Source organism: Opisthocomus hoazin, chromosome 9, assembly GCF_030867145.1.
Source record: "Opisthocomus hoazin isolate bOpiHoa1 chromosome 9, bOpiHoa1.hap1, whole genome shotgun sequence".
In the NCBI taxonomy this organism is placed as follows: Eukaryota; Metazoa; Chordata; class Aves; order Opisthocomiformes; family Opisthocomidae; genus Opisthocomus; species Opisthocomus hoazin.
In genome coordinates, this window is record NC_134422.1 from 8,172,463 (window position 1) to 8,196,917 (window position 24,455).

The following is a 24,455-nucleotide window of genomic DNA, read 5'->3' on the forward strand; positions in this document are numbered from 1 at the left end:
TAGTGTATCAGTTTATTAGGATTGGAACATTTTTGCAAAGTAGAAAGAAAAATAACACTATCATACCAGAATTTTTTGTGAAACTAAGTATTTTTATTTTAGACGTATTTGGTATGCAAGTGTACAATTAATTAAAATAGCAATTTAATGTTACTGACATTGAGTTACATTCACTCAAAGAATGTGACATTAAATCAACAGAATACAGTACCGTAATTTTACTTTGGGGTCATGTTTATAATATATATTTAATAAATATGTAAATTAGCTCAAAGATAAACAAAGTTGTGCTAACAGTGGTTGTTAAACAATGTGTTAGGCTTCATTCATCCTGTGTCTGGACTACTGAGGTTGTAAGTATAGGAAAATTTGTCTGTTTTTAGAAATAACTTTGATGTTAGCAATAAAGAGGATTAAGTCTGTGTTGTTTGGTTTCTGTTCAAACACAACTCTGCACCATAAGTTTGTGTATGACTGGTTACAGGAATGAACACAACAAACCTAGCAGATTGACAACAGAAGAAACAATAAACAAAATTAGGACTTCACTAAATAAATTGCATGCAAAACTGTATTTTTTTTTTTAATTTTAGGTCTGATCGTAATATTTATGCATACATTTTGTCATGCTTTAAAAATTTAACTTGATTTTTAATAATAAAACTCCTAATGCAAAAGGTGGCAGAAAAAGCCCTAAGAGAATTTCTTCTAAGACAATGACCTTGCCAAAGCACTAGAATGTTTAACAAAATGGTTTATCCTCCTTCTCAGTATTTTAAGTAGCAGACAAGAGGGGAAGCTGATTCAGGCATCTCTCTTACAAGATCTCGTTAGTATCATGTACAGCAGCAATGGTTTGAGGTTAAGGATTAGGTCTACAAAATTACATATATCCCAAAGTACTGCTGAAGATGTATTATCCACCGATATGCTGCTGGACACTTGATTAGTACGTTTGAGAACATTCACCATGTTTTCCACAATAAGTATTTTATCTGGTTTCAATCCATTTTAACACTTGGGAGCAAATTTAACATAAACTTTAAAGGTAAATTTCCAAGCTGAACATTCCTAGACACTAGCTTTAGGAAGAAGAAGTATCAGCACAAAAAACCCTCTATATACTCTTCAGAGGATTTTACAAAGGAGAAAATAATAAGAAAAGGCAGTTAGGATTAATTGAAATATTTTCTCCAACAAAATTTTGATGATTTGTGTCACAGAACTGTGATGTTAATTACTTTTACAGCTTGTTTTATTGAATTAGCTTGATAGTTTGTTTTATTGAGTGGATCAAGACACATGTTTGTATACCAAATAGACCGAGGACATATGATTATGAGAACTAATTTATTGTCTTTGGTACATTGGCTACCATTTCTTATTATTGGCAAGATTTCTTGGGGATTTAACAAACAAAGCCTTTTAGCAACCAAGCAGTAAGTTATCTCTCTGAGTTAATAACACCTTACAGTGACTGATACTAATTTTCTTCAGCTGGGAGACTCACCGCATCTTTGTTCCAAAATTATGTCCCGTTTGGAGGTTCAATTTTGGGGTATAATCTACCTCAGCCTGTGTTACAGCAAAGGGTCTTTGAACTAAGTAACTACCAAAAAAGAGTAAATGCAGCCCACAGTCTTTATCATTAGAAGAAGAGTAAGAATGAGAAACACTAAGAGTTGTTTTTTTTTTTACACTTGATAGACTGATGCCTGTATCTCTGGAGTGCTGTAATAAAAGGGGACATTTCTATGGCACAAGTCACCAGATGGTGCTGTAACCCACAGTTTTAGTGTGGTTTGTTTTTTTTTTTTTAAACCAAGTGAGCTCTGTTCAGTTTGTGGAGGAATATTGTGGTGTTGGCTTTATGATACATTTTCTTTTCTGGAGAGTTGTTGCAGAAATTTGAAAAAAATGCCCCTCTTTTCCCTTTGTCTACAGCAAATACATGGGGCAGAATTGTTTTGTAGAAACTTGTCATTAGTGTTGGGGAAAATATCTGAAAGGGAAAGATGCCCAAAGGCTATTTATGATCCACACTGTGGTTGAATGACATAGTAATCCCCAAAATCCCTGAGCTAACTCAGGGAATGATTACAGCCAAGGCAACATATTTCAGAGAGGCTGCCAGTTCTCTAGGCTCAGAGTCCTCTAGGAAAAATACAGAATGAAGTTGCAATATCTAAACAGAAAAAAACATTAGAAAAGGGAACAAACATACAAAAAATCCTATGAGTAAATGCAATCTTTTTAATATTTGGAACAAAAATGAAAGGACTTCCTCTTTAATGTAAACCACTTTTATACCTGGAAGGTTTGTTGCCTGTTCAAGTCCACAGTCAGTCATCCTTACTTATATCAGCTAGTTCCTTACTATATTAACAATCCCACCAGAATCAGTGAGCCCATGTGGGGAATAAATTGCTACTGAAAATGAGGAAAGTTACAGGAATATGTCCCATTTGACTATGAATATAAAGCATATGAATTTTCACTGACTTTCAACAGATTTAAACTAATGAATCCGTATGCTAAACCTTTTAATATTTATATTACTATTGAGCACTTTCAGATGCACTAACAGAGAAGTTGCTGTTATTCTAAATGAGAGACAATGATTTCAGTTCCTTTATGGAGGTACCTGATAGGTCCATCTCCTTAATCCGTACTTCTGGATCCCAGCAGTTCTCCTGAATAACTCTAAAAACCTTTCCATCCTTCATCATCTTTGCCTGTCCCTGTGAAATGACATTTTCATATATTATAAATGTGACAAAGTAGTACATACTAATTCATAGTCGCCTGAGTATATTGTGCTTCCTTACAGAAATTCAGTAACAGAATTTTGTTCTTTTATTTTTATTCTGTAGGTATTTTTAACCAAAGACTATTTAAAAAATAGTCATTAATAAAACAGCAATTTATAGTTCAGATTTAATTCTTCATAATAAAAAAAATCCCCTTTCTTTTGCAATGTATATCACTCTACATTTGTTTGGAAAAGACAGCAGGTACCTTAATCCAAGTGTACCCTCAAACCAAATTTTGACCTCAAAACAATGCTCTAATTAAATCTGTCCTATTTTTTTCCCTTGGGTATGTGTGTGTTCTTTTAAAGTCAATAGCATCATGATGATTCCAGTAACTACAGAAATAATTGTGCTACTCTGTTAATTTCAGTCCAGTTGTTTCATATCACCAGTGATACTGAGACAAAAGGAGACCTACGATATTGTCTTCAGATTAAATTTTTTCCTTGGCAAAAAAAGAATTATTGAAGAATTTGTATTTGGGAAAAAAAAACCACCCAAAAACCAAAACCTAAACGTGGTACAGAACCATTACCTGAATTAGAGTAATACCTTCTCCATATGCCTCCAATTTCCAAACTTACGAAGTTCAAAACACTATCAAGGTCATGAAATTTAATACTGTTCCTTTAACTACGAACATGGAAACTTCCTTTTTAAACTTAATTTTTGGTTGATTTGTCAGTTGTCCAAAGAGGTTGAGTAGGCACAGTGTCATCACATTAAGCAAAGTAAATTGTCTGTCACAGTTGTAGGTATCCACATGCTTCTGCGGACGTGTAAAGACAGACAAAACAGTCTTTCTGTTGGCCTACACTTGCACAAATTGAGGAGATACAATTCACCAATACTTGCAAGGCCTGAGTAGTTCTTAGTTGCTTGAAGCTACTATAGCGGTAAATGGGAAATGGATGAAAGTCAGATGGTCCACATGACCCGGTGTATTTGGGATGGGTAAGGGCAGTCATGCAGCAGATGTACTGGACACAGAACACATTGCATCTGCAGCTGAAAATTGAAAACCACATGAGAAAACACAGCAGCTATTCCTTTACATTCACAGTAAACAGAAGCTAAGCACAGGGCAGTCTTCTGACTCTTCTGGAAAGGGATTTCTCTCTCTCCAAAGGCCGCAATTTTACAGAAAATCGGTTTATTTAGGATCCGGTCTATTTTTCTAAATTAAAAACCTGTTAAACCAGAATGTTCCCTATTAGTATGCTAAAACAGAAATAACTAATAATATTTGACTACTTCTCGCAGAGGTGGGTTTCTGCTCTCTCCCTCTGAGAATTCAGACTCTTAACCTTGAATTTGTTATTAACTGCATATATCATTCACAAATATACTGCCCTAATGAATATTTTAAAGCTCTCTTCAGCAAATCTAACTGTGCTGCCTTGGCAAACTGTCAAGTTACATGTTAGCTGTATCACAGGTTGTGAAAATTATTTGAAATATTACAGTCAGTAATAACAACTACATAGTCCTGATCCTCTGGTAAAATACTTCAGGTTCTTGTAAAATTGATTTTCCAAACTGACAGAAAGGTTTCCTCTAGCCATACACTCCAATACATTAGAAAAAGATCAGCGCATTGCTGCAGATTGCCTAATAAACAGAAAAATATTCGGGGTGTGAGTAGAGAAAAAGACAGAATAGGACTGAGCATTGCATTGCATACGAATAGATTGTGTGGACTTTACTGGATTACTGTATTTCTGTGAACACAGGAGACTTAATTCTTTCCTCAGACATAGCTAAGGCATAGCAGCTGACCTGCTCATATATATTTTCTTCTCCTAATACTGAAAAACGTATTAGACAGATTGTAATTTTACTAGCAACTTTGGCAGTGCTCATACCTAAAGGCTGAGATCAATAGTTGTCCTCTGGATGCTGCAACAGGGTTTGCACTAACAGGGGAGGTTTCCAATAAGCCATGTGCTCTCCTCATTGAAGAATTAGCTGAACGGTTTGCGATTTTCAGTAGCATTAACTGATTCTTTGTGAACACGTTACAGATCAAGGCTAAGCTCACAGCATTGTATTGTTGGCAACAACAAACTTGATTATGCAGGAAAGCAAAACATCATCATCTGAATAGATTCATGCTTATGTATGTAAGGATGGAAAGATCTGGTCTAGCAATACTGTGACTGAAAAATGAGTCATACTGCTATAGCCTCTAGACACTGCACTAATCTGCACCTGATATATTTAAAATGAGAAATTACTCAGACACTTCAGCTGGGAAACAATTCTCAGTTTTTTTCAGTTGTGAGAATGAAACACGGATCAGGAAAAAAATTTTCAGGTTCCACAGCAATGGATGCAGTGCTGAATATCTCACGAAAGACCTGAGATTTTTATTTGCGATGTTAACACAATTTTCTAAGGGCACAGTTGAAGAATTTTCTATTCTATTCTATTCTATTCTATTCTAAACATTATATGATATTTAAGGCTTTAATTAATTTATGTGGAAATTAAGAAAGAAAGATTTCAGTCCAGCAGGCTGATTTGGTTCAGCAAGCTACATTTAAAATTATCCCATCACTAAACTACTCAGTCACATCCCAAAATGCACTTCTTAAAAAATGCATGTAATTATTTTCTTTCAGTTTGACCCTGATGCTTCTTCATGGAATGATATGAGAAGCTTTTACTTTTTTTTAATATTAAGAGTTAACTTCCCCAGCTCCACATATCTGAACAGGATTTTATTTTGCCATGCACTTTTTTCATGCAACATTTTCAGACAGAAGTAGGCTAGACAGAATTCTCTGCAGAGTGTATAAGGCTGTTATTGACTTGCCACAAAGTTCCTTTACAAACTATTTTTAGCCAGAAATTTTAGCATCAGACCTGTAACAAACAGCTAAGCTGCTAAAAATGTCTCCAGCAATTCGCCCTTCCTGCACCCGCCATGTATCTCAGAAGCTGTGCCATCCATACTTTGGTTCAGCAGGTTCTTTCCTCCTATGCTTGCTTAGACTCAGATCTGAAATTTCAGCAGAATGGTTGTTTGCTCCTTATTCTCGATCCCAACCTTCATATTCTGTGGTCCTTTTTCATAAATGATTGTTAGGCATTTGACAGCATAGCCTTGCATGTTATAGAATGCCAAAAGTGTGTATATTAGGTTGCAATAAACACAGTGTTGTGTCCATTTTATGAGCTTTTTTCAGTTAATATAGGTGTATATATACTATCACAAAGAAGTATGATTTTGCAAAGTGACAAGGAGATGAGGGAATGTCTAGTTCCACAGAAATTAACAGGCATTATGTATTGAAATACCTTGGTTACCTGGAAGATGCAAACCTTGCTTCTCTAAAGACAATAAAAGTTGAATCTCTACAGAGAATAAATGAATTAGCCAAGTCACCAAAAAAAAACCCAAAACAATGAAGATTGGGTGGTTTTTTTTTTATAAGGTGACACAGACAGGGAGAGGCACTGTCGCCCTGAAAATGCAAAGTACTAAACCTTTCCATCACTTAACAAATGGAAAAATGGATACCGGTTCATACAAGAGAATGTGAGTTTCACCTCTCAAGCAAAAAGATCTACTGAGCTATATTAGGACTTCGAGTGATAGTACTTCACAGAAGATAGGCCTCTAGAGAAATCTGTGTCAAAGACATAGCCAATCTTCTTGCCACTTTGCTTTTTAACAGATTTACTGTGAGTTTGTATTCCTGATGACAACACAATATCAGCTTGGAGCACCAAACAGCCCAAACCTTGCAGTGATGATCCAGCTGTACCCAGCCACCATATCCGTATCTCTGTGAAAGAAAGAAGAAAAAGACAGTGCTAGTTAGCACTCTGCAATAATAATAATAATAATAATAATAATAATAATAATAATAATAATAATAATAATCCTCTCAGTTCTTACAATCCAGCAGGACCTCATTCAGGAGAAACACCTACACATATGCTCACCTTTGAGCCTACAAGTAGCCCCGTTGACTTTAGCAGAAGTGCTGAAGTTTAACTGCATTGGACTAACGGTGTCTGTAGGTATGAACTTTCAGCTCCCAGTTCAACAACATTTTTAAGTAAGTCCTACAAATGATTTCAAAGTGCTTAAAGCTGCTTACTATACTGAGGTTCTAACTGGAATGATTTTAACACCGAAAAAATTAAATCAAGCATTTGGCAATATGAAAAGTGAGCTGATTCACAGAATCATGGAATCACAGAATAAAATCATAGAATGGTTTGGGTTGGAAGGGACCTTAAACCTCCCCTACCACGGGCAGGGACACCTTCCACCAGACCACATTGCTCAAAGCCCCGTCCAACTTGGCCTTGAACCCTGCCAGGGAGGGGGCAGCCACAGCTTCTCTGGGCAACCTGGGCCAGGGCCTCACCACCCTCAGGGCAGAGAATTTCTTCCTTGTGTCTAACCTAAATCTGCCCTCTTTCAGTTCAAAGCCATTCCCCCTTGTCCTGTCCCTACATGCCCTTGTAATAAGTCCCTCTCCAGCTTTGTGGTAGGCCCCTTCAGGTACTGGAAGGCTGCTCTAAGGTCACCCTGGAGCCTTCTCTTCTCCAGGCTGAACAGCCCCAACTCTCTCAGCCTTTCCTCACAGCAGAGGGGTTCCAGCCCTTGGATCATTGCTGTGGACTCCTCTGGACCTGCTCCAACAGGTCCATGTCTTTCCTGTGCTGAGGGCTCTGGATTTTCCAATCCGTGATCAGTTAATCGTTAGCACAAAGAGTATTGATTCCACTTTTCAGCTTCCATGATTCAGCAGCAGGACTGAAGGTCAGTCTCCTGTCTATTAATATTTAAACAGCCAAGAGAAGCTAAAAACAGAGAAGCTTAGATGCTCATTGATTCTTCCAGAGACATTCAAAATTGTTTATGCAAAAACCCCCAAACCTACAAAAAGTGCCGATTTCCTTTTATTTTCAGAAATTATCAGATTAGAAATAAATGAAATCTTGAAACATCATAATAGACTGAAAACAGTGCTCAGAATTCCCCTTTTTCTGTAATGAAACATTTAAAAGGAAACTGAGTGAAAGCAGGCATTTCTTTCACCGAAGTGTAAACACTGTGAATACAGCCCTGAATTTCCTGTGATAACAAATCATTACGGAATGCCACTGTGACCTGTCCTAAAGTAGGTGTCCAGGGCCAAGCCTCCTGCCTTCAGCCAGACAAAGATGCTGATCACTGAGGCTATGTATGTTTTATTTATCTATGTTTAGCTCTGTAGCTATGTATACTTTAAAATTATAAATTTATAGGTGTTTATATATATAAAATATTTAGGGAAAATTTTGTCAGTGACACCTAATGAGAGCTTTAAGTTTTCACTAGCTCCATGCTAATTGCAATTGTAAGCTGTGCAGAAAATGAGTACCTTCAAGGTGCTTGAGGAGCATTCAGGCAACAGAGAAACTCACCAATCTGGTTTTGAACTTACTTTCTTCTTTCTTCTCCTCAGTTATTAGTTGGATGTATTGACAGTCCTTATTTAATTTATTTCTATGAATTTTTATACTTATTATGGGTTCCTAAGCTCTTAAACAAGAATCTTGACAAAAGGATTTTCTAGTCATAGGTTCAAGGTTAATTATTTATAAGGCTGGAAAAAAGAAAGAGAAGTTTGGCAGTGTGTGTGCATGTTAGGATTGCCTCATTGGTTTTCCATGCACGAGATATGGAGAACTATGTTAATGCTCTGAATTTTCAAAGGTCTCCAGGGAATTCTGAGAGTTGTTTTCTGTTCTGGGCCCATTAATAAACCATTGAATCACTCAATCTTTAGAACAGAGGAAACATAAACTAGAAGGTGGAAATTGCTTTTTAAAAATTCGGTATTTGTCTCTTTTATCAGTGTTTAAATAAATGCAACACTGGCCTACAGGGTCTGGAAGTAGGGAATATACATCCATGAACATCAAGGTATTCTAGGGGTGATTTTATCTCAGTTGAATTTACTGCCCTTTTAAAGTATATACAGACAAAAAAAATCTTCTAAAATCATGTAAAATCAGAATAAAGGAAATTTATAGGTGTTTTTATAGGGATATTGAACAAACAAGGACAACAACATCTGAAACAAGTGGAAGTCTTTGTAGTCTGGATATTTAAACTCCTGTGCATTTAAAACAGAGATAATTGTTCTAAAAAACCCCTGTCATCTCACCTACATTATCCAGTGTATATGTATATGTGTTTTTCACTGAGGAGCTCTTATAATTGCAAATAGGAAGTTCAAACAGATGTTTAAAAAAAAATTCCTAGGTAAACAAGGAAACAAACATTCCTTTCCAGAAGGTTTTATGCATCATGATGTTATTTTTCACTACTAATGAAGAAATAATCCCATGTGTGTTCTCAGTGCCAGGTTTTCTCATGACTTTTTCTGATACGCTATTTTGCAGCTGCTCTCTGGCTAATACTGAACTGATACTGGACTGTCACATTTAAAATCAGAGAAACACAGAGCTAATAATACATATGAAACACTTACCTGAGAATTTCCCATCATCAACCTCAAGATAATTAAGTGAAAGAAATGTACAGTGTAAAACAAAGTTTCAGGTAGTGTGTCAGATGCTTAAGAGCATGGCTGAAATAATGGTGCTCTTTTGTTGTCAGAGACAGCCACAATGAAATCAAGTGGTTCCATACTACTGTCAGACACAGGGAACGTGCGTTCAAACTGCAATCAGCACAGAGTTACAACAAGGAAAGAAGCAACAATGCAGGTCTTCGCTATTCTGCTCGGATTTTTATCATTAATGGAAATATTGAAGTTATAAAAAATAGTTACCCTGGAAATCTGAACGCAATTTTTAATGGCAAATAATTTGACATACATGTATGTATAAACTGTGTATAAATACAGCTGCATGTGATCTTTTTCAGTACCCTTTGTAACATTGGAGATATCTCTTATGAGTCAAAAAGTGATCACACATCTCTATTGAATAGTGATTTTAATTATTTAGGCACTAACTCTAAAACCTAATTCAGAATGAGATAACAACATGGCTTTTGATAATCTGAAATAAGAAAAGAATTACATTTATTACATGAAAACCTAAATGAAACCTTCTGTTTTCAAATACTTTTCACAGGATCGTGAAAATTATTAGTGACAAGAGTAAATTTATGTCATTGAATAACAATACTACTACCATGCAAAAATTCAAAGTTAAGACAAGTTGACTTATAGCTTCAGTGTGCTGACAACTGAGATTTTGTATTTTTGATACAATATGCTACTTCTTTCCAGAAACTGAAAAAGTAACAGATATTAGTAAAATGACCATCATCAACTAACCATACTTAAGAGTGGCCCCACTCCTGTTGAAGTTAATGACTTTCCTGCCTGTGGGTGTAAGATGTGAATGACTTTTGTATTAGGTAACATTTTCTTGTCTAATATTTGATTATTTCTCTTATTTAAAACAAAAGTGAATACCATTTGGTAATCTGACAGTTCTGGCTTTATCAAGAAAGTGGAATTTATGCCTCACCATTTGACAATTTTAGGTCTCACAAAAACCCAAGCAAAAATACAAGAATTGCTTCAGGCTAACTAAAGAGTGGGGAACAGAGCCCAGTTTTCCATCCCTTTCTTATCGGGACTCTTGCTTTGCAATGTAATGCAATACAAATATCCTATATCCGAAAAAAAAAAAAATCAAATTAGATAAAAACCTGGATATATTTATAACAGAACCCTTCATTCATTGTTCTTTCAAAAATTACATTGGTAGAAATGGTTACTGATAACATAAGGCACTGAATATCTAACTCTTATTACCTGTTTTAGGTCAGGCCATTCCTTAGGTAGAATGTGGCTATGAATATCAATTTTCATTTTTGCAGTATCAAAGGAGAAATACTCTTTCAAAGAAAATGTTTTCTGGGTAATTGCTACTATCGTTCCTGTCCCTGGTTTAGCAGGTTATTAACTTTGGCTGCTGTTCAGATCCACTTGCTGTCTTATCAGGAGAGCTAGGTACAGTGGCCAACCAGGGAGCCTAAATCCCAGAGGAGGGGCTCTCTGAAAGAACAAAGGCTTCTAGCAGAAGGTCCCTATTAATGCATAAACTACAGCTGACTGAGGGCAAAGGGAAAATGTATGACTGTATTGGCATTATGAAGGGATTTATTTTACACAGAATCTAAAATGCAAGCTTGTTTGCAGTTGAAAATCATTCAATAAAATTGAATTAGAATAAATGCATTAAACACGTTGACTTGAATTTCCTCCTTCCTCCCTCTTAGATTCTGAAATAATTTGTAGAGAGCTTATAATATACCCTTAGTACACAGTCATACCTCCTCATCTACTTGCTTTTCCTTCACTTGCATTTTGTTTAGTTACATAGAAAACCCCATAGAAATATTGACTTGTAGCCAAATCTATGCTCTGCACTTTGTTTCCCCCTTCTGATTACTGGTTCCCTTAGGATATTTACACATGCTACTGCACACGGGTGCTTACAGCCTCTCAAGCTGGCTCAAGATCTGGCAGGAGAATGGCTCGGATTACCTTAGTAATTATTGCTGGTGGAGTGCACTAGCTAATAGGGCAGCCTCTGCATCCTAAGTTAAGCTTAACTAGAGCTAGCTCAGGTTTTCTGTGAAACTACATGTCATGTTTTTCCCTTTACTTAATTTAGCATTACACTTCTCTTCTCCAGACATCCTTGCCTTTTATTTGTGATGTATTTTTCTCTCTGTAATTTATTTCCTCTATAGTTTTATTTCAATGTATGCTACTCACATGGTGTCTTCTTGTGAAAGCTGGTTAACCAATTCTTGATTAAATTGTCCCTAGTGAAAAATGCTGATTTTTTCAAAACTAAATGCTGTTGTGAATCTTGCAACTTGAAAACAAGCAACGTGAAAAAACAAGTGGCCCATTTTGTTTCATCCTTTTTCTGACTTTGTTATTTTGTCTGGACTTGATAAAAAAAAAATGGCCTCATATTTCCCTGCTTGTTCACTCATTAAGCAAGCCCACTTTTGATTTGGTCAATCAATTTTCTTACAGTTATTCTTCAAGTCAGCTCCTTGTGACAGAGTTGGTTGGTTGCTTGATGGTGGGCTTCTCTGCAATGCGAGCTGACTGAAGACTGAATGTTCAATAGAAATAGGAAGCAGCAGCTTTGGGAGAGTATTCCCTAAATGAAGCAGGACAGCCAATAATTCACTTTAACATATCCAAACCGTGGGACTGAAAATAGCAATTATTTCCATCTCAACATCAAAACCAATCTCTTCACGACCAGGCTGCCAGGTTAAGCAGCAAATTTGCTCTCTTGCTCCTAAATGTGACAGCTATGTTTTATGATGTAGCACTATAGTGTTAGCCTGTTGGCAAGCAAAGTTCCTGCATATACAACAGCAGAGATAAGAAAGAAGTATTGATTCATCTTTGGGAACTCTGCCTCATGAATCCTATGAATCCATAGACACAAGGCAAAGAGTTGAGTCCTTCAGTAAAGAGAAGGCTGGAAGACAACACCCTATTTAAGCACAGAAAGCAGAGGTACTAGCAAAGGAGAAGGGAAAGAAGAGATTTGTATATCTGAATAGTCTAAGACACGTAGTTTCTTCTCTGAAGGCACCATAGCTGTGTGCTACCGTGCAGAAATCAGCAGCGTTTCTTCAACACTGTGCTTTACTTTTCTCAGCTCTAAAAAAAGATGTAGTTAGTTGCTGCTCCCAAGACACAGCTTAGCTTGCAAATAGTGCAGTACTCCCACACTGCATTTCATTTAACAAAATACATCATTTGGAAACCATACCAGTCAAAGGCAAAATTTGTATCCATTTCACTTGATCAAAGGGACAGTAAGACATCTGTCTATACGCAATATGATCCACTGGATCAGCAGCAGAAAGCCCATCTGTGGCTACAAACAAAAGCAGCTTCAGCTACCCAGACACGATACCTATTTCAGTGCTTGAGTCTGAAAAACAGGTCACCTTCACCAATGTTTTGGACAATCTGCCCGATAACAGTGAGCGACTTGTGTCTCTCAGTCTCTGTGCTGAGTCTGTGTCCTAGTGCAACACAACAGCTTTTAGCATGGCCCCTGCTATCTGTCTCCACCTGGTTGTGAATTTCTGGAGTGTGAGACAGAGGTGCAGGAGTTACCGATGGTAGCCAGGAAAACCTGCAGATGTATCAGATGGCCTTAACACACAGAGCTGAGCTTACATTCACTGTGCTATCTGTCAGGCAGGAGGTAGTGACCAGATGGAAACTTTCACATGCACAACATCTGGGGCAACAGAAAGCTGTACTTTACAACTTGTGGGCCCATATAAGGCCTGAACCGCAGCCATTATTGGGCTATCCACAAATAATTTACATCATAGAGCATTTTGATGAGACCACAAAGCTGGTCAGAAACAAGTAAAAGAGATCAGTCAGTGAATGTACTTGCCACATCTGCTAGGGAGAACTAAAATGCATACACACTTCTTCCCAGAGAAAAGTAGCTTCCTCCATACATTAAGATGGCATGCCCCATGAGCCTCAGTACACTTATGCATGGCATAGGTGTCTTTAAGATCACATGCAATAAAACATACATTTATTATGTCCATTAGAAATCAAACTGCATTCTTGATTTTGACCAACTTCCCATATTTTTTTGTCAATTATCTGATTTCTGTTTGTGTGATTTTAGGCTGGGAAACATGATGAACAACTCCTTCAGGACAATTTAGCTAGAGACTATTCAGGCCAGGGCTGATTTCAGATACACAGACACCAGTCTAGCAGAACTACAGGGTTTTATCTCACTATAGAGACAAGCACTAAAGTGAAAGTGGTGTTAGATGTAGAGCACTAAATGCTCTTTTCCAAAGCTGTTTAGCTGCTTTCTGAAACAATTGCAGAATATGAGATTTGGAGTCTTCAGGCTGGAAAGTCGGGGTCCAGTTCTGGCCTTTGTTTACGAGGGAGAAACTATTTCCTCGTATCAGTGGGAAAACCATGACAGAACATTCTTCAAAAGAAGGTGGATCAACAAACATTGGTAAATTCTCCAGACAGGTCTGCCACATACGTGCTATCAAAGCAGCCCGTTTTCAAGTAGGATGAACACAGAAACAAAGAGGCAAATTCAGGATGCTGATGTTAGAAAAGGCTGAAATACTTGTGCCGGTTTTTCAAACCTTCAGTTTTGTGTGTTCTTCTCTGGCACCTGCTCTTTAAATTGCACATTTGTTTGTGCAAGTTGGCTGTTTTACACATGTGCACAGCTCTGGAAAAACAAGTGGAAAACTCTTTGTGCACAGTAGCTAAGATGAAGTACTTAAAGAATACATCCCTTTCCAAATGAAATAAATGTTGAGCAGCTCACTTATATTGGTTGCTTAGCAACAGGTTGTCCTTTGGCTGTGCTGGGGACTGCACTGGTCCTTTGAGACTGCCATTATAGACCTGCTTGGAAACGTCACATTTGGAAAGGATGCAAAAGTCGGTAATTCTGTTCTTTGTGTGGTATCAAATAATTAAGCCTCTCCTATTAAATTAGCCTAATCACAGAACTTAATCCTCTTCTGGGACTCCAGCGAACAGAGACTTTAGTGGAAGTGCCATAGTTTCCCTTCTATGGGGAATAATAACAACGGTTATGGTTTCCCTACTAATGAGGAATAATGTTACGCAGTTCCCATGTAGCACTTTCCATACGTCGCTCTCAAGTGCTTTACAGTGGATGCTATTTTTGATAGGAAGACGTTAGTATACTTAGCGTAGCTGCACCAGGAGGTCATGTCCAGCCATAGTTACCCCAGTAAAGTCCTGAACGAAGATGTATCCCGGAGAGCAGATGGCATTATGACTCCTCGTTCTTAAATGCCACGTACCGAACACTCCAGTGTGACTGTCTAAACTCCTGATGGCTTGCATAGCTAGCTGGATTGCAATGCCTGCCTTTCTTTTAGACACAGTCACAGCACGCAATAGAAAAGGTACACACTTCTCCAAACTAGAGCTAATTAAAGCAGCTCAAGATGGCAGTAGCGCAGGTGTATTCATCACAAAATTCTGAAGTAGAGTAGATTTTTCATTTTGTTATTCAAAAGCCTTTGCAGAAACGAACAACTGAAAGAGCCTGTGTTTAGCCAGACGTCAGAGCTGATGCTGGTCTGTGTCTGAGTCAGTTTAGCCTTGCAGAGAAGTTGGGCTTTTTAGCTCAGATGTAATGCTATACTGATGCACCTCTGACGCTTCCGAGATCTAAGCTATTACATTTGCGTCGTGAAGCTTCATGGTTGTACAAGCTCAGGGTGATGCTCACCAGGTGGTCTCTCTATTAGACCTGCCACAGCCACCACGGTTGTGCCACTAAAATTAATAGTGTAAAGGGGGCCAAGATTGCTGATGCCTTTGGCAGCACACTGCACTGCTTTGTGACTACTAGCCTAGCAAGAGTCCTGATGAATCACACAGTGGTGAAAACAAACAGCGTGGCCTGTGCCAAATTCCTGACCATTACGGTGTTCTCTGCTGTGTAAGTTAAGCTGTAATAAATCCTCATTTATTTTCAGGTTTCTAGAAAATATTACATTGTTGAAACTCAAACAGTATTCTAAATTGATATAAAAATATATTGCTATCTTTCAAATAATATAATTATTTTCTTAACACACTACAATTACAATTCTGCAATTTACAATTACCATGCATTTATCTTGCATAGAAATGTTCTATCAAAAATGATAATTAAATAGATATTTTCCAAAATGTGAGTACAAGTAAAATAGAGTTTTAATTTTCTTTTCCACGTGTAGACACAAGCAAATAAAAAAGACTCTGTTTAAGCATGTATCAGGCCAAATGTCACTCTTGTGCAGCAGGAGCAACCAGACAGATACCAGTAGCATAAACGTGGGCCAGAAAGAACAGATGGAATAAAGCTTACAGATACTTATATTACAAAGTCATAGTTTTCAAGTTAATACCCCATGGTAACATCTGAGATTGTTGCAATTATTTAGAAGGTTGGTGTCTAAAATAAATAAAATAGTAACTGTTGCCAAATGTTGTCTTAACAACTTTTTTTCCTGTGTGCTAGATACTCAAATCCCCACCTTTCTCTCCTGGTAGAGGCATCTCTGTGCCACTGTTTGGGGTATCTGAATTTGGGGGATAAGAATGGTCTTAGAGCTTTTACTGATTCAGAAAGGAAGCCAAAGAACCAAAAGAAAAACCTAGTATCTGAATTTGTTCAGCTGCTTCACCAAATTCCTACACCTGCCTCTAGAACTGTGCAGAAGCGTGCTTATGCCTCCTCTGTGCTGCTAGGACTGGGCTAATGAAACAGGCTTCTTCCTGCATCCTCAGGGTCTGAAGCATGAAGTTTTATGTTCCATCATTTCTGAGTAGCTGTGAATCCCTGTGACCAAAGAGAGCTTCTGCAAGTGACTAAGATGAAGCCCTGTTCCCAGTAAATGTGCAAGTGGTTAGCCATGGCTTTAGACTGATGATGCATTTACAGAGTTTCTGAGAGGCAGGAATATTGATATCTGTAGATTACAGCAGTGAGTGCTAAAGCAAAGAACGTTCCAACTGTGCAGATGTTTACAATATAAATGTTTAGGGTTTAGTACTGCAGCTGTATTTATTCATTCATCTGGAGGAGGGAGCTTGGCAGAGGGATGCCTCCACAGAGGATTTCTGGAGCCTGCTTTCACTTGCGGCGTTCAGATACATTTTCTAGTCTTTAAGTTTCAGGATTTATTTTTCCACACACATTAATTCCAAGATAGGATTTATGACTCAAAATTGTTTCTTTTGAAATCCACAAGAGATTATAATTATGGACCAGAGTGAGAGCACAGTTCAGATTATCACAAGAATTAAGAAAGATCCAAATATTGAAGCTTTCACTAATTCCATTTCTTCCACAGAAGTCATATCAGCAATCAAAGCAAACTTTTGGCCTAATGATTACCACCTTAATGCAAACATCTCACAGAAAAGGCTGTCAGTTGGGAAAAAACCCCCAGCTGTTGCTGGGCGACTACAAGGAGGTTGTCACGATACTCATACTCTCCCACTCGTGTTGTCCCTGAATGAAGACTAGCACTATTAACGATTACGTGATGGTTAGCATTACTTCAGGCAAATCTAATATGAATACCACTGGCAGTATTACTGTGTTATGTGGTCACAAGCAAATTTACAGTTGAATCAGAAGGCGATGCTTAGGTCAGAATACATTTCTGTAACACAGAAGAGGCCATACTGCTGCTCCACAGGCTCAGAAGTGTTATTCAGTAAAGCTTTACAGAACATCCTATTAGCAGTTCATTGTATAGAGAGAACTTCAGGAGTAACTGTTCAACACAAGAAAAGTATTACTAGGTAAAAGAAGTTCCCTAGCAATTTAATTGAAAAGTGATAACCAAACTGCAAAATTCTGACTAGTACGTGTTAACCAGACAGCAAAATTGGTACCTATTTTCTTTCCAAATTATCTGATTACTTCTTTACTCTTCAGCTAAAGTGATGAATGCTTAGGTTTTGATATGTGAATATATACAATTGGATTACGCATTTCAGCTGGCTCTTGACTAAGAAATCATTTAGAAATATGCAAGAAGACATTTACATAACAGGTAAATAAGCATAATTACGACAACATACCTGGTTGATGTGCCCACTTATTTCAAGTCCTAGTGTGACAGTGGCTAGGACTTGCATTACTTTAGTAAACCAACCATGCCAAGCAACATAAGACTGTGTATTAGTAACACAGAACACCTCTAGAAACCATGCTTCAGCTGAAAGTAAACTTTTGCATATCCTGTTTACTCTTACAAATAACTGCTGTCCCACAGCCAAATCCATCACTGACTAGAAAAGTCAATGAATTTTGTGGGCTTACACCACGACTGAATTTAGTCAACCAGCTCTGATCGTTTTCCTTTAGCCTGTGAGTTCCACAAGTGGAACAGGAAAGATTACTACCTATTGTATTGGATTTTCTCCTTTAGAAGGCTACTCATTAACATTTTTACCATGTCTTTTAAGAAAGATTTTTAGTTTTCCCAATAAGATACCTTGAGTTTGCCTTTCCTGGGGAGGGTTCCATTCTAAATGGAAACATGTGCTATCATTCATGTTCACTATTAAATATTTAAATTGATGCTTAACTTTAAAATACAGTAGGACCACTGGAGTTGGTAGCACTACTAAGTTAAGCAAATGCCAATCTCTGCATTTATACTGAGTGTTCACCTCAGTCCTGCTTACATTTACATGCAACAAGCTCTGCTAGCAATTATATGCACATAAAGACAGCACAGAAAGAATAGTTTGAAGATTTATACTGAAAGCAATGTGGAGTGTGTCCAGACCACTGACTCCAGGACTCCACTGAGGAGTCATTTTGGTTCCATATGCTCTAGCAAGCATAAAAGCTCCACCAGGTTAAGTTTTAAAGCATGTGTTTTCCATACTAGTTCAGTAAATTTATACTATGGTCACAGCTAAACAATCATGTTATTCATTTAAAAAAACAAACTTCTTTTCACTAAGAAGCCTTTAAGGTGCGCTTTGAGGTACAATTTGTGCCATACAAATTCCAGATGAAAGACTTAATCTAATGCAACTGCTGATGTATGTAGAACTAACATTGCAACTTGAATTCTTTTCTCAACTGCCATCCTCAGTTTTCCTCTCAGGAAAAGGCAGGTGCTTTTTCTTAATTCCAACATTTGGAATTTAACAACATCCTCTCAGGATGAAAAACCTTCTTTACAGTTACTAAAAAAAGATGCATGACTTCCTGGCTGTGTTTAAGTGTGTTTTACTAATTTGCTTGATTTTTTTTTTTTTTTCTCTTTCTTTGCTGAAAAAGATCAAGAAACTTGCACTTTCTTGGTCACAGCTACAGCCAGGACCATACTGAAGACACACCAAAACAGCTGTGTTCACTTCTGAGTGTGAAGTTCATAATCAAAGCCACTTCCTAAATAAGATGTATTTTCCCCTTCGGGACACTGCCACTCGCCTCAACCTAATATTTCATGTTAACTTCTTTACGGTCTAAAAATGTTGCAGGTGTTTCAGAAATACTGCATTTTAATTTACCATTTTGAGCCCAATAGAAAGCCCACTGAGGTCACCAGGAAATCCAATTGTTTCAGAAGAGATCTATCAAGCGATGGTTCAAAAAGTAGTTGTGAGCCACTGCAAAGACAGATCAGTTTAAATGAGCAATTACAGGTAAATTTTGCCCAGGGTTCAGTAATTAAATGCAAGGGCAGTTTAGAGTGCTGGTTTTGGATGATGTCTGATTGTCCATGTGTAGAGCCCCAGGTTGGAGTGAGTGATTGTTGCAAACATCTGTCTTGAGAAACTGAGAGAGATGCTCGAATCAAGCAAATTTACAAACAAGACATTGTACTTCATATTTTCACAAGCAAAATTCCTCCCTTGGTAAGGGACCATGGCAGGCAAGCGGAACCCTGTGGAGGCGGGATGCCATCTTGTGAAAGCCACCTCTCTCCCTCCGAGATGCCACATAAGCAAGGAAGTTAAACGCTTGCATGAGACTGAAGGTCAGTGTTTGGTCAACTCTGCAGAGGGCAATTGTGAGACCACCAAGACCCCCATCCCATGCCCACCAACTCATTTCAACAGTACTCCTTGTCTGAGGAGGGACAACAAGCACGCACAGGATATGAAAGGAGAATGGGCAAGCCTCTTGGCGTGTGCACGTCACCGGAGGACCCCGACCACCAGCAGAAGTCGCTGCTGGATTCAAGGGTGGTGATATTTTTTCTCTTGTTTCTCCTTCTGTTTTCCTCTCTTTCTCTATCTTTGACTTGACTTATAGGCACAGAAGGGTAATGCTGTAAGTTTGTCAATCCGCTATACATTATAGTTTTGCAAAATCAGACATTGGATCGTTGTAAGCCTTGCGAAGTCAATATCCATTGTAACCCTGTTGCATTAAAAGTAATGTTGTCATAAAGTCATGAAGTTGCCATCTTATGTAATTTCACTGAATTCCAAGTAAAGCTTTGTTTTTAGTCAAACCTCCTGGGTCATTGTCGTGACTCCTGTATACTGCACAGAGAATTGAAAAAGCTCACCTCCCCTTACCCACTGAGTGGGACAGGACACCATGTCAGTATGGTGCCTTAAAATAGAACTGCATTATAAATCATAATTAAGTTTGTGCAGCTCAATGTGAATACTACAGGTTGCAATTTGTAGTGCAGTAAGTGGAGCACCAAACAGTGAATGTAATATACACATATAGCACTTATTTCATATTGATTGAAATGGATTTTCCCTGCGTCAAGTGACGCAAGCTTGTGCTGTCTGATTCTGTGGCTGACACTGCAATGTCAAAGCACTGCTGGGCTGAACTGCTGCTAAGTGTGCCAGGTGCCCACCAAAGCCACTCTGTCACTCCTCCTCCTCAACTGAATAGGGGAGAGAAAATATAATGAAAGGCTCCTGGGTTGAGACAAGGACAGGAAGAGATCACTCACCGATTACCATCACAGGCAAAACAGACTCGACTTGGGGAAATTAGTTTAATTAATTACTAATCAAATCAGAATAGGCTAATGAGAAATAAAACCAGATCTTAAAAACACCTTCTCTCTACTTCTCCCTTCTTCCCAGGCTTAACTTTACTCCTGATTTTCTCTACCTCCTCCCCACCAGTTGCAGAGGGGGACAGGGAATGGGGGTTGTGGTCAGTTCATCACACATTGTCTCTGCTGCTCCTTCCTTCTCAGGGGGAGGACTCCTCACACTCTTCCCCTGCTCCAGCATGGGGTCCCGCCCATGGGAGACAGTCCTCCATGAACTTCTCCAACGTGAATCCTTCCCACGGGCTGCAGTTCTTCACAGACTGCTCCAGCGTGGGTCCCCCACGGGGTCACAAGCCCTGCCAGAAATCCTGCTCTGGCGTGGACTCCTCTCTCCATGGGTCCGCAGGTCCTGGCAGGAGCCTGCTCCAGTGCGGGTTCCCCACAGGGTCACAGCCTCCTTCGGGCATCCACCTGCTCTGGTGTGGGGTCCTCCACGGGCTGCAGGCAGATATCTGCTCCCTTGTGGATCTATGGGCTGCAGGGGGACAGCCTGCCTCACCATGGGCTGCAGGGGAGTCTCTGCTCCGGTGCCTCCTCCCCCTCCTTCTGCACAGACTTTGGTGTCTGCAGAGCTCCCCTCTCCCACTGCAGTTGCTGTTGCGCCATTCCTCCCCCCCCCCGCCCCCTTACTACGTTATCCCAGAGGCGCTACCACCATCGCTGATGGGCTCAGCCTTGGCCTGCAGTGGGTCCATCTTGGTGCCAGCTGGCCATGGCTCTGTTGGACATAAGGGAAGCTTCTGGCAGCTTCTCACAGAAGCCACCCATGTAGCCGCCTCGCTACCAAAACCTTGCCATGCAAACTCAACACGATTCATAATGAATGTTTCACACATTCATATAATTAAGTGTTTGGTGAATGGGTCTCTTAAAATTCCTTTGTCTTTAGTAATACAGCATTTTTAGGAACAGAAAGAAAATACATGCTTCCAAATATCCACTTTCTAACCTGCTTGCTCATCTCTGCTCTATATTCTCAAACAGCTGGATATATTAAAATCTCCTGGGAGCCTGGAGCACTACTATTTGGATCACAATGTAGAATACATACTTCTAATACTAGGGTTTGTATGGTGATTTTCAGTAAATGCTCACCACTTACTAGATAATGAAGTCCTTGTCACTAACCTTTTTCATATGAAAATCTGCTAATTAGTAATAAGACTTGATACCATTTGTGAAGCTCTCAAGATTTGGATCCTAGTAACAAAATACATGAGCCTATAAAAATTAACCAGTAGCACAATTAACAATAATTAGATTCTAATATTACCACCAACTAAAACCTACATTCCATCGCTCAATCTCAAGTGACAAAAGCAAACCAGTTGCTCTAATTCAGTGGAACTGCATCCTAGTCCATACTTGCAGTTTGTAGGTGCTTTAACAATATAACTGAAATACAGTTAAATGACTTCTTAAAGTAGTCTGGATTTATATTGTTCTCTGTAGTTTACTTAAAATCTCAGGATTTGTTTCATCCTCACCCGTATTACTATACTTTGTGCATACTGCCTCCTTCAGACACTCACCCGCTTGCTAGGGAGCTGGCCAGGAAATAGCAAAGGAGGGCTGCCACAGCAAGATGGACCCTCTGCTGTGTTTCCATGGTGACTTCATATTTAGTTCTTTTATTGATTTGTTATTTAGTTGGTTTTGTTTTTTGCTTTGGTTTCCTTCCCCCCCCCCCCCCCCCAACATAAAAGCCATGCACACTGCAAGTATATTTGCCCTTTGGGAACTAGAAATTATTATGTTCAGGTATCAATGTCTGAATGCCTATAGTTGGGTCCAGTAGAGTCACAAGCTTATCAAGACCTGTGCTGCCAGGAATTAAACAGGATCCCCTGCTGAGCCAGTTGCCATGTATTTGCTCCTGCCTTCTCTTTCCTTCACAGCCTGGCTGTTGCTCACGGATGAAAAGTACAGATACTATTGCAGGATGCTACTGCAATTCCAAATGTATGCACACCCTCTCCCTAGTTGGTGGTGCCTCCCTCTGTTCATAGCAAAAAAATGGAGAAGAGCAAAGCCCCCAGGTAAACGCAAGATCCTGTAGGAGCCAAGCGCAAGCCTGAATTGCTTGGAACAAGTAAATGGTCCCATACCAGACTTGTGCTAGAGTCTCTATCACACAGCGATGTACCCGTGAGCACATTCCGGCCTCTGCAATGTGAGCTGGGGGATTAAGAAAGGAGAGGTTAGTGTTGGGAAAAAGATGCATGCCTGTCCAAAACTTCCTGACACCTACCCTACTAACCTAAGCTTCCAAAAGGCTTAATAGCATTGTGCTATAAGGCAGGTATCATGACATATTTTTTTATATCAGTATTACAAAAGAGTTGAATTATATTGACCATCATAGGCAAGTACAAACCATAAACACTTCCATGTCAAAGAATCAGATATTGCATTATCTATAGCCATGCACCGCATAGGACAATTAAAATTATAGTTTATTAAAGCTCAGGGGGTAGCACAAGTGAAATAAAGTTTTAAGTAGAAAATACAGATAGTTTAACAGCCTGAATTTATGACAAAGTTTTCGATAAGCTTTTACAAGTGGCATTGGCATGTCCTGTTCACAAAAGTCTGATTCAGAGACAACCTTAAGCACAAGTTCACCTCCTTTTCTATTACGTGTTTGACCACCATGAGAATTTAAAAGACCTGTTTAATACTAAGCTGATATTTATGTGTTTTCTTGGCCTTGGATGCTCTTCCATTATTGACCCAGGCTGACCAAACTCGTTCATCCAGCTTGTATTCTAGACCCATTCTTACAGTTAAATGTTATTATATTAGATTACCCCTTTCAAGCCTGAAGCATCTTGCATTCTACATAAAGAATCAAGAAGAAAGCCAGCTCAGAATACAGAATGCAGGGAAGTGTACCCTAGATAATACGTATCTGATCAGCAATCTGATGAGCCCTCTTTTGTGAATACTATCTCTAGTTCATCTAGAAGACAAGTTTAAAACAAGGGACCACCTCTTCTCTTTTCCCCCCAGAATACAGATTTAAAATTAATACCCATGTATTACACACACTAGCACGCATAAAAAAATTAGCAAGCTTGGCATGAAAAATTTTGGCCTTCCTGTCACTGCATTCTTCTCCCTCCATGGTTCCTGTTTTTCTCCACCTCTGCCTTCACTAACTGCCCCTGTTTCATTTCCTCCCTCTTCACCCCCCAGACCACTAGTGCTGCTTCCTTCCTTTTCACATACCAAATCCTTGCCATTGCCTTTTTGCAGCCGGGACTGACGATTTCTCCTTGTCTAGTCACCACAAACCTTGGGATTAAAGCCAAAATCCCACTAGTGAGTTCTTTTAAAAGTATTACAGCTTTGCTCTACATCAGATGGTGCTTCATTGGTCAGGATCTTATGTTCTAGAAACCTCACTCTTGAGCATCACATTATTTTGTAAGGCATCACTAATAGTTCATTTCATTTGGGTGGAGGAAACGACAACATATCTATATTTAAACTTGCAGTGATAAATTATTCTGATAATCTATCCTGAATTAGCTACTAAATAAAAAAAATGCTCATATGGGGCTCTTTATTTAAAAGCCATCTTCAGCATTGCAGCTTTACATAAGACACTTCCCATCACTTCAGCTGAAGCCATGTAGCCAGAGAGGAAGCAATTTGCAGCACTGAAGTCACTCTTTAAACGTTAAATGCAGAAAAGGCTGGAAGAGTTTTATTCTAAAAGGCGCTTTGCACACAGGACCAGATATTGTTGCCATGGCTGACTTCCTTTATTGCTTTGAGCAAATCCATATTTGATGCATTAAGGATGGATTGGGTTACTGTGAGGTAGAAGTAGGTCAAGTGATTTTTAAGCCACAGTTCTTTCACTCTTGCATAGAGTAAGAGCAAACACAATAGATCATTTCTTGTTTTTAAAATCTTTAGCATGTGCAATTATAGTTAAGCGCATAAATTCACTTGCAGTTAATGCATGATGCCATCTAGTGGAAAAATCAACAAGTATACAT

At 38.8% G+C, this 24,455-nt stretch overlaps 1 protein-coding gene across 2 annotated transcripts in view; it reads right to left on the reverse strand.

The window, feature by feature from the left end:
• Positions 1-24,455, reverse strand: part of ACMSD (aminocarboxymuconate semialdehyde decarboxylase) — a 48,754-nt gene that overhangs the window by 14,796 nt on the left and 9,503 nt on the right. Inside the window, exons 1-3 of one of the 2 annotated variants that reach the window (XM_009938722.2) lie at positions 10,619-10,777; positions 6,563-6,607; positions 2,645-2,741 (exon numbers count right to left, since the gene is read on the reverse strand). In XM_009938722.2, the coding sequence (XP_009937024.2) occupies positions 2,645-2,741; positions 6,563-6,607; positions 10,619-10,675 (199 nt within the window). In that variant the 5' untranslated portion in view covers positions 10,676-10,777. Of the gene's footprint in view, positions 1-2,644; positions 2,742-6,562; positions 6,608-10,618; positions 10,778-24,455 lie in introns of those variants that run through there. The other variant, XM_075429737.1, reaches the window with a different exon arrangement.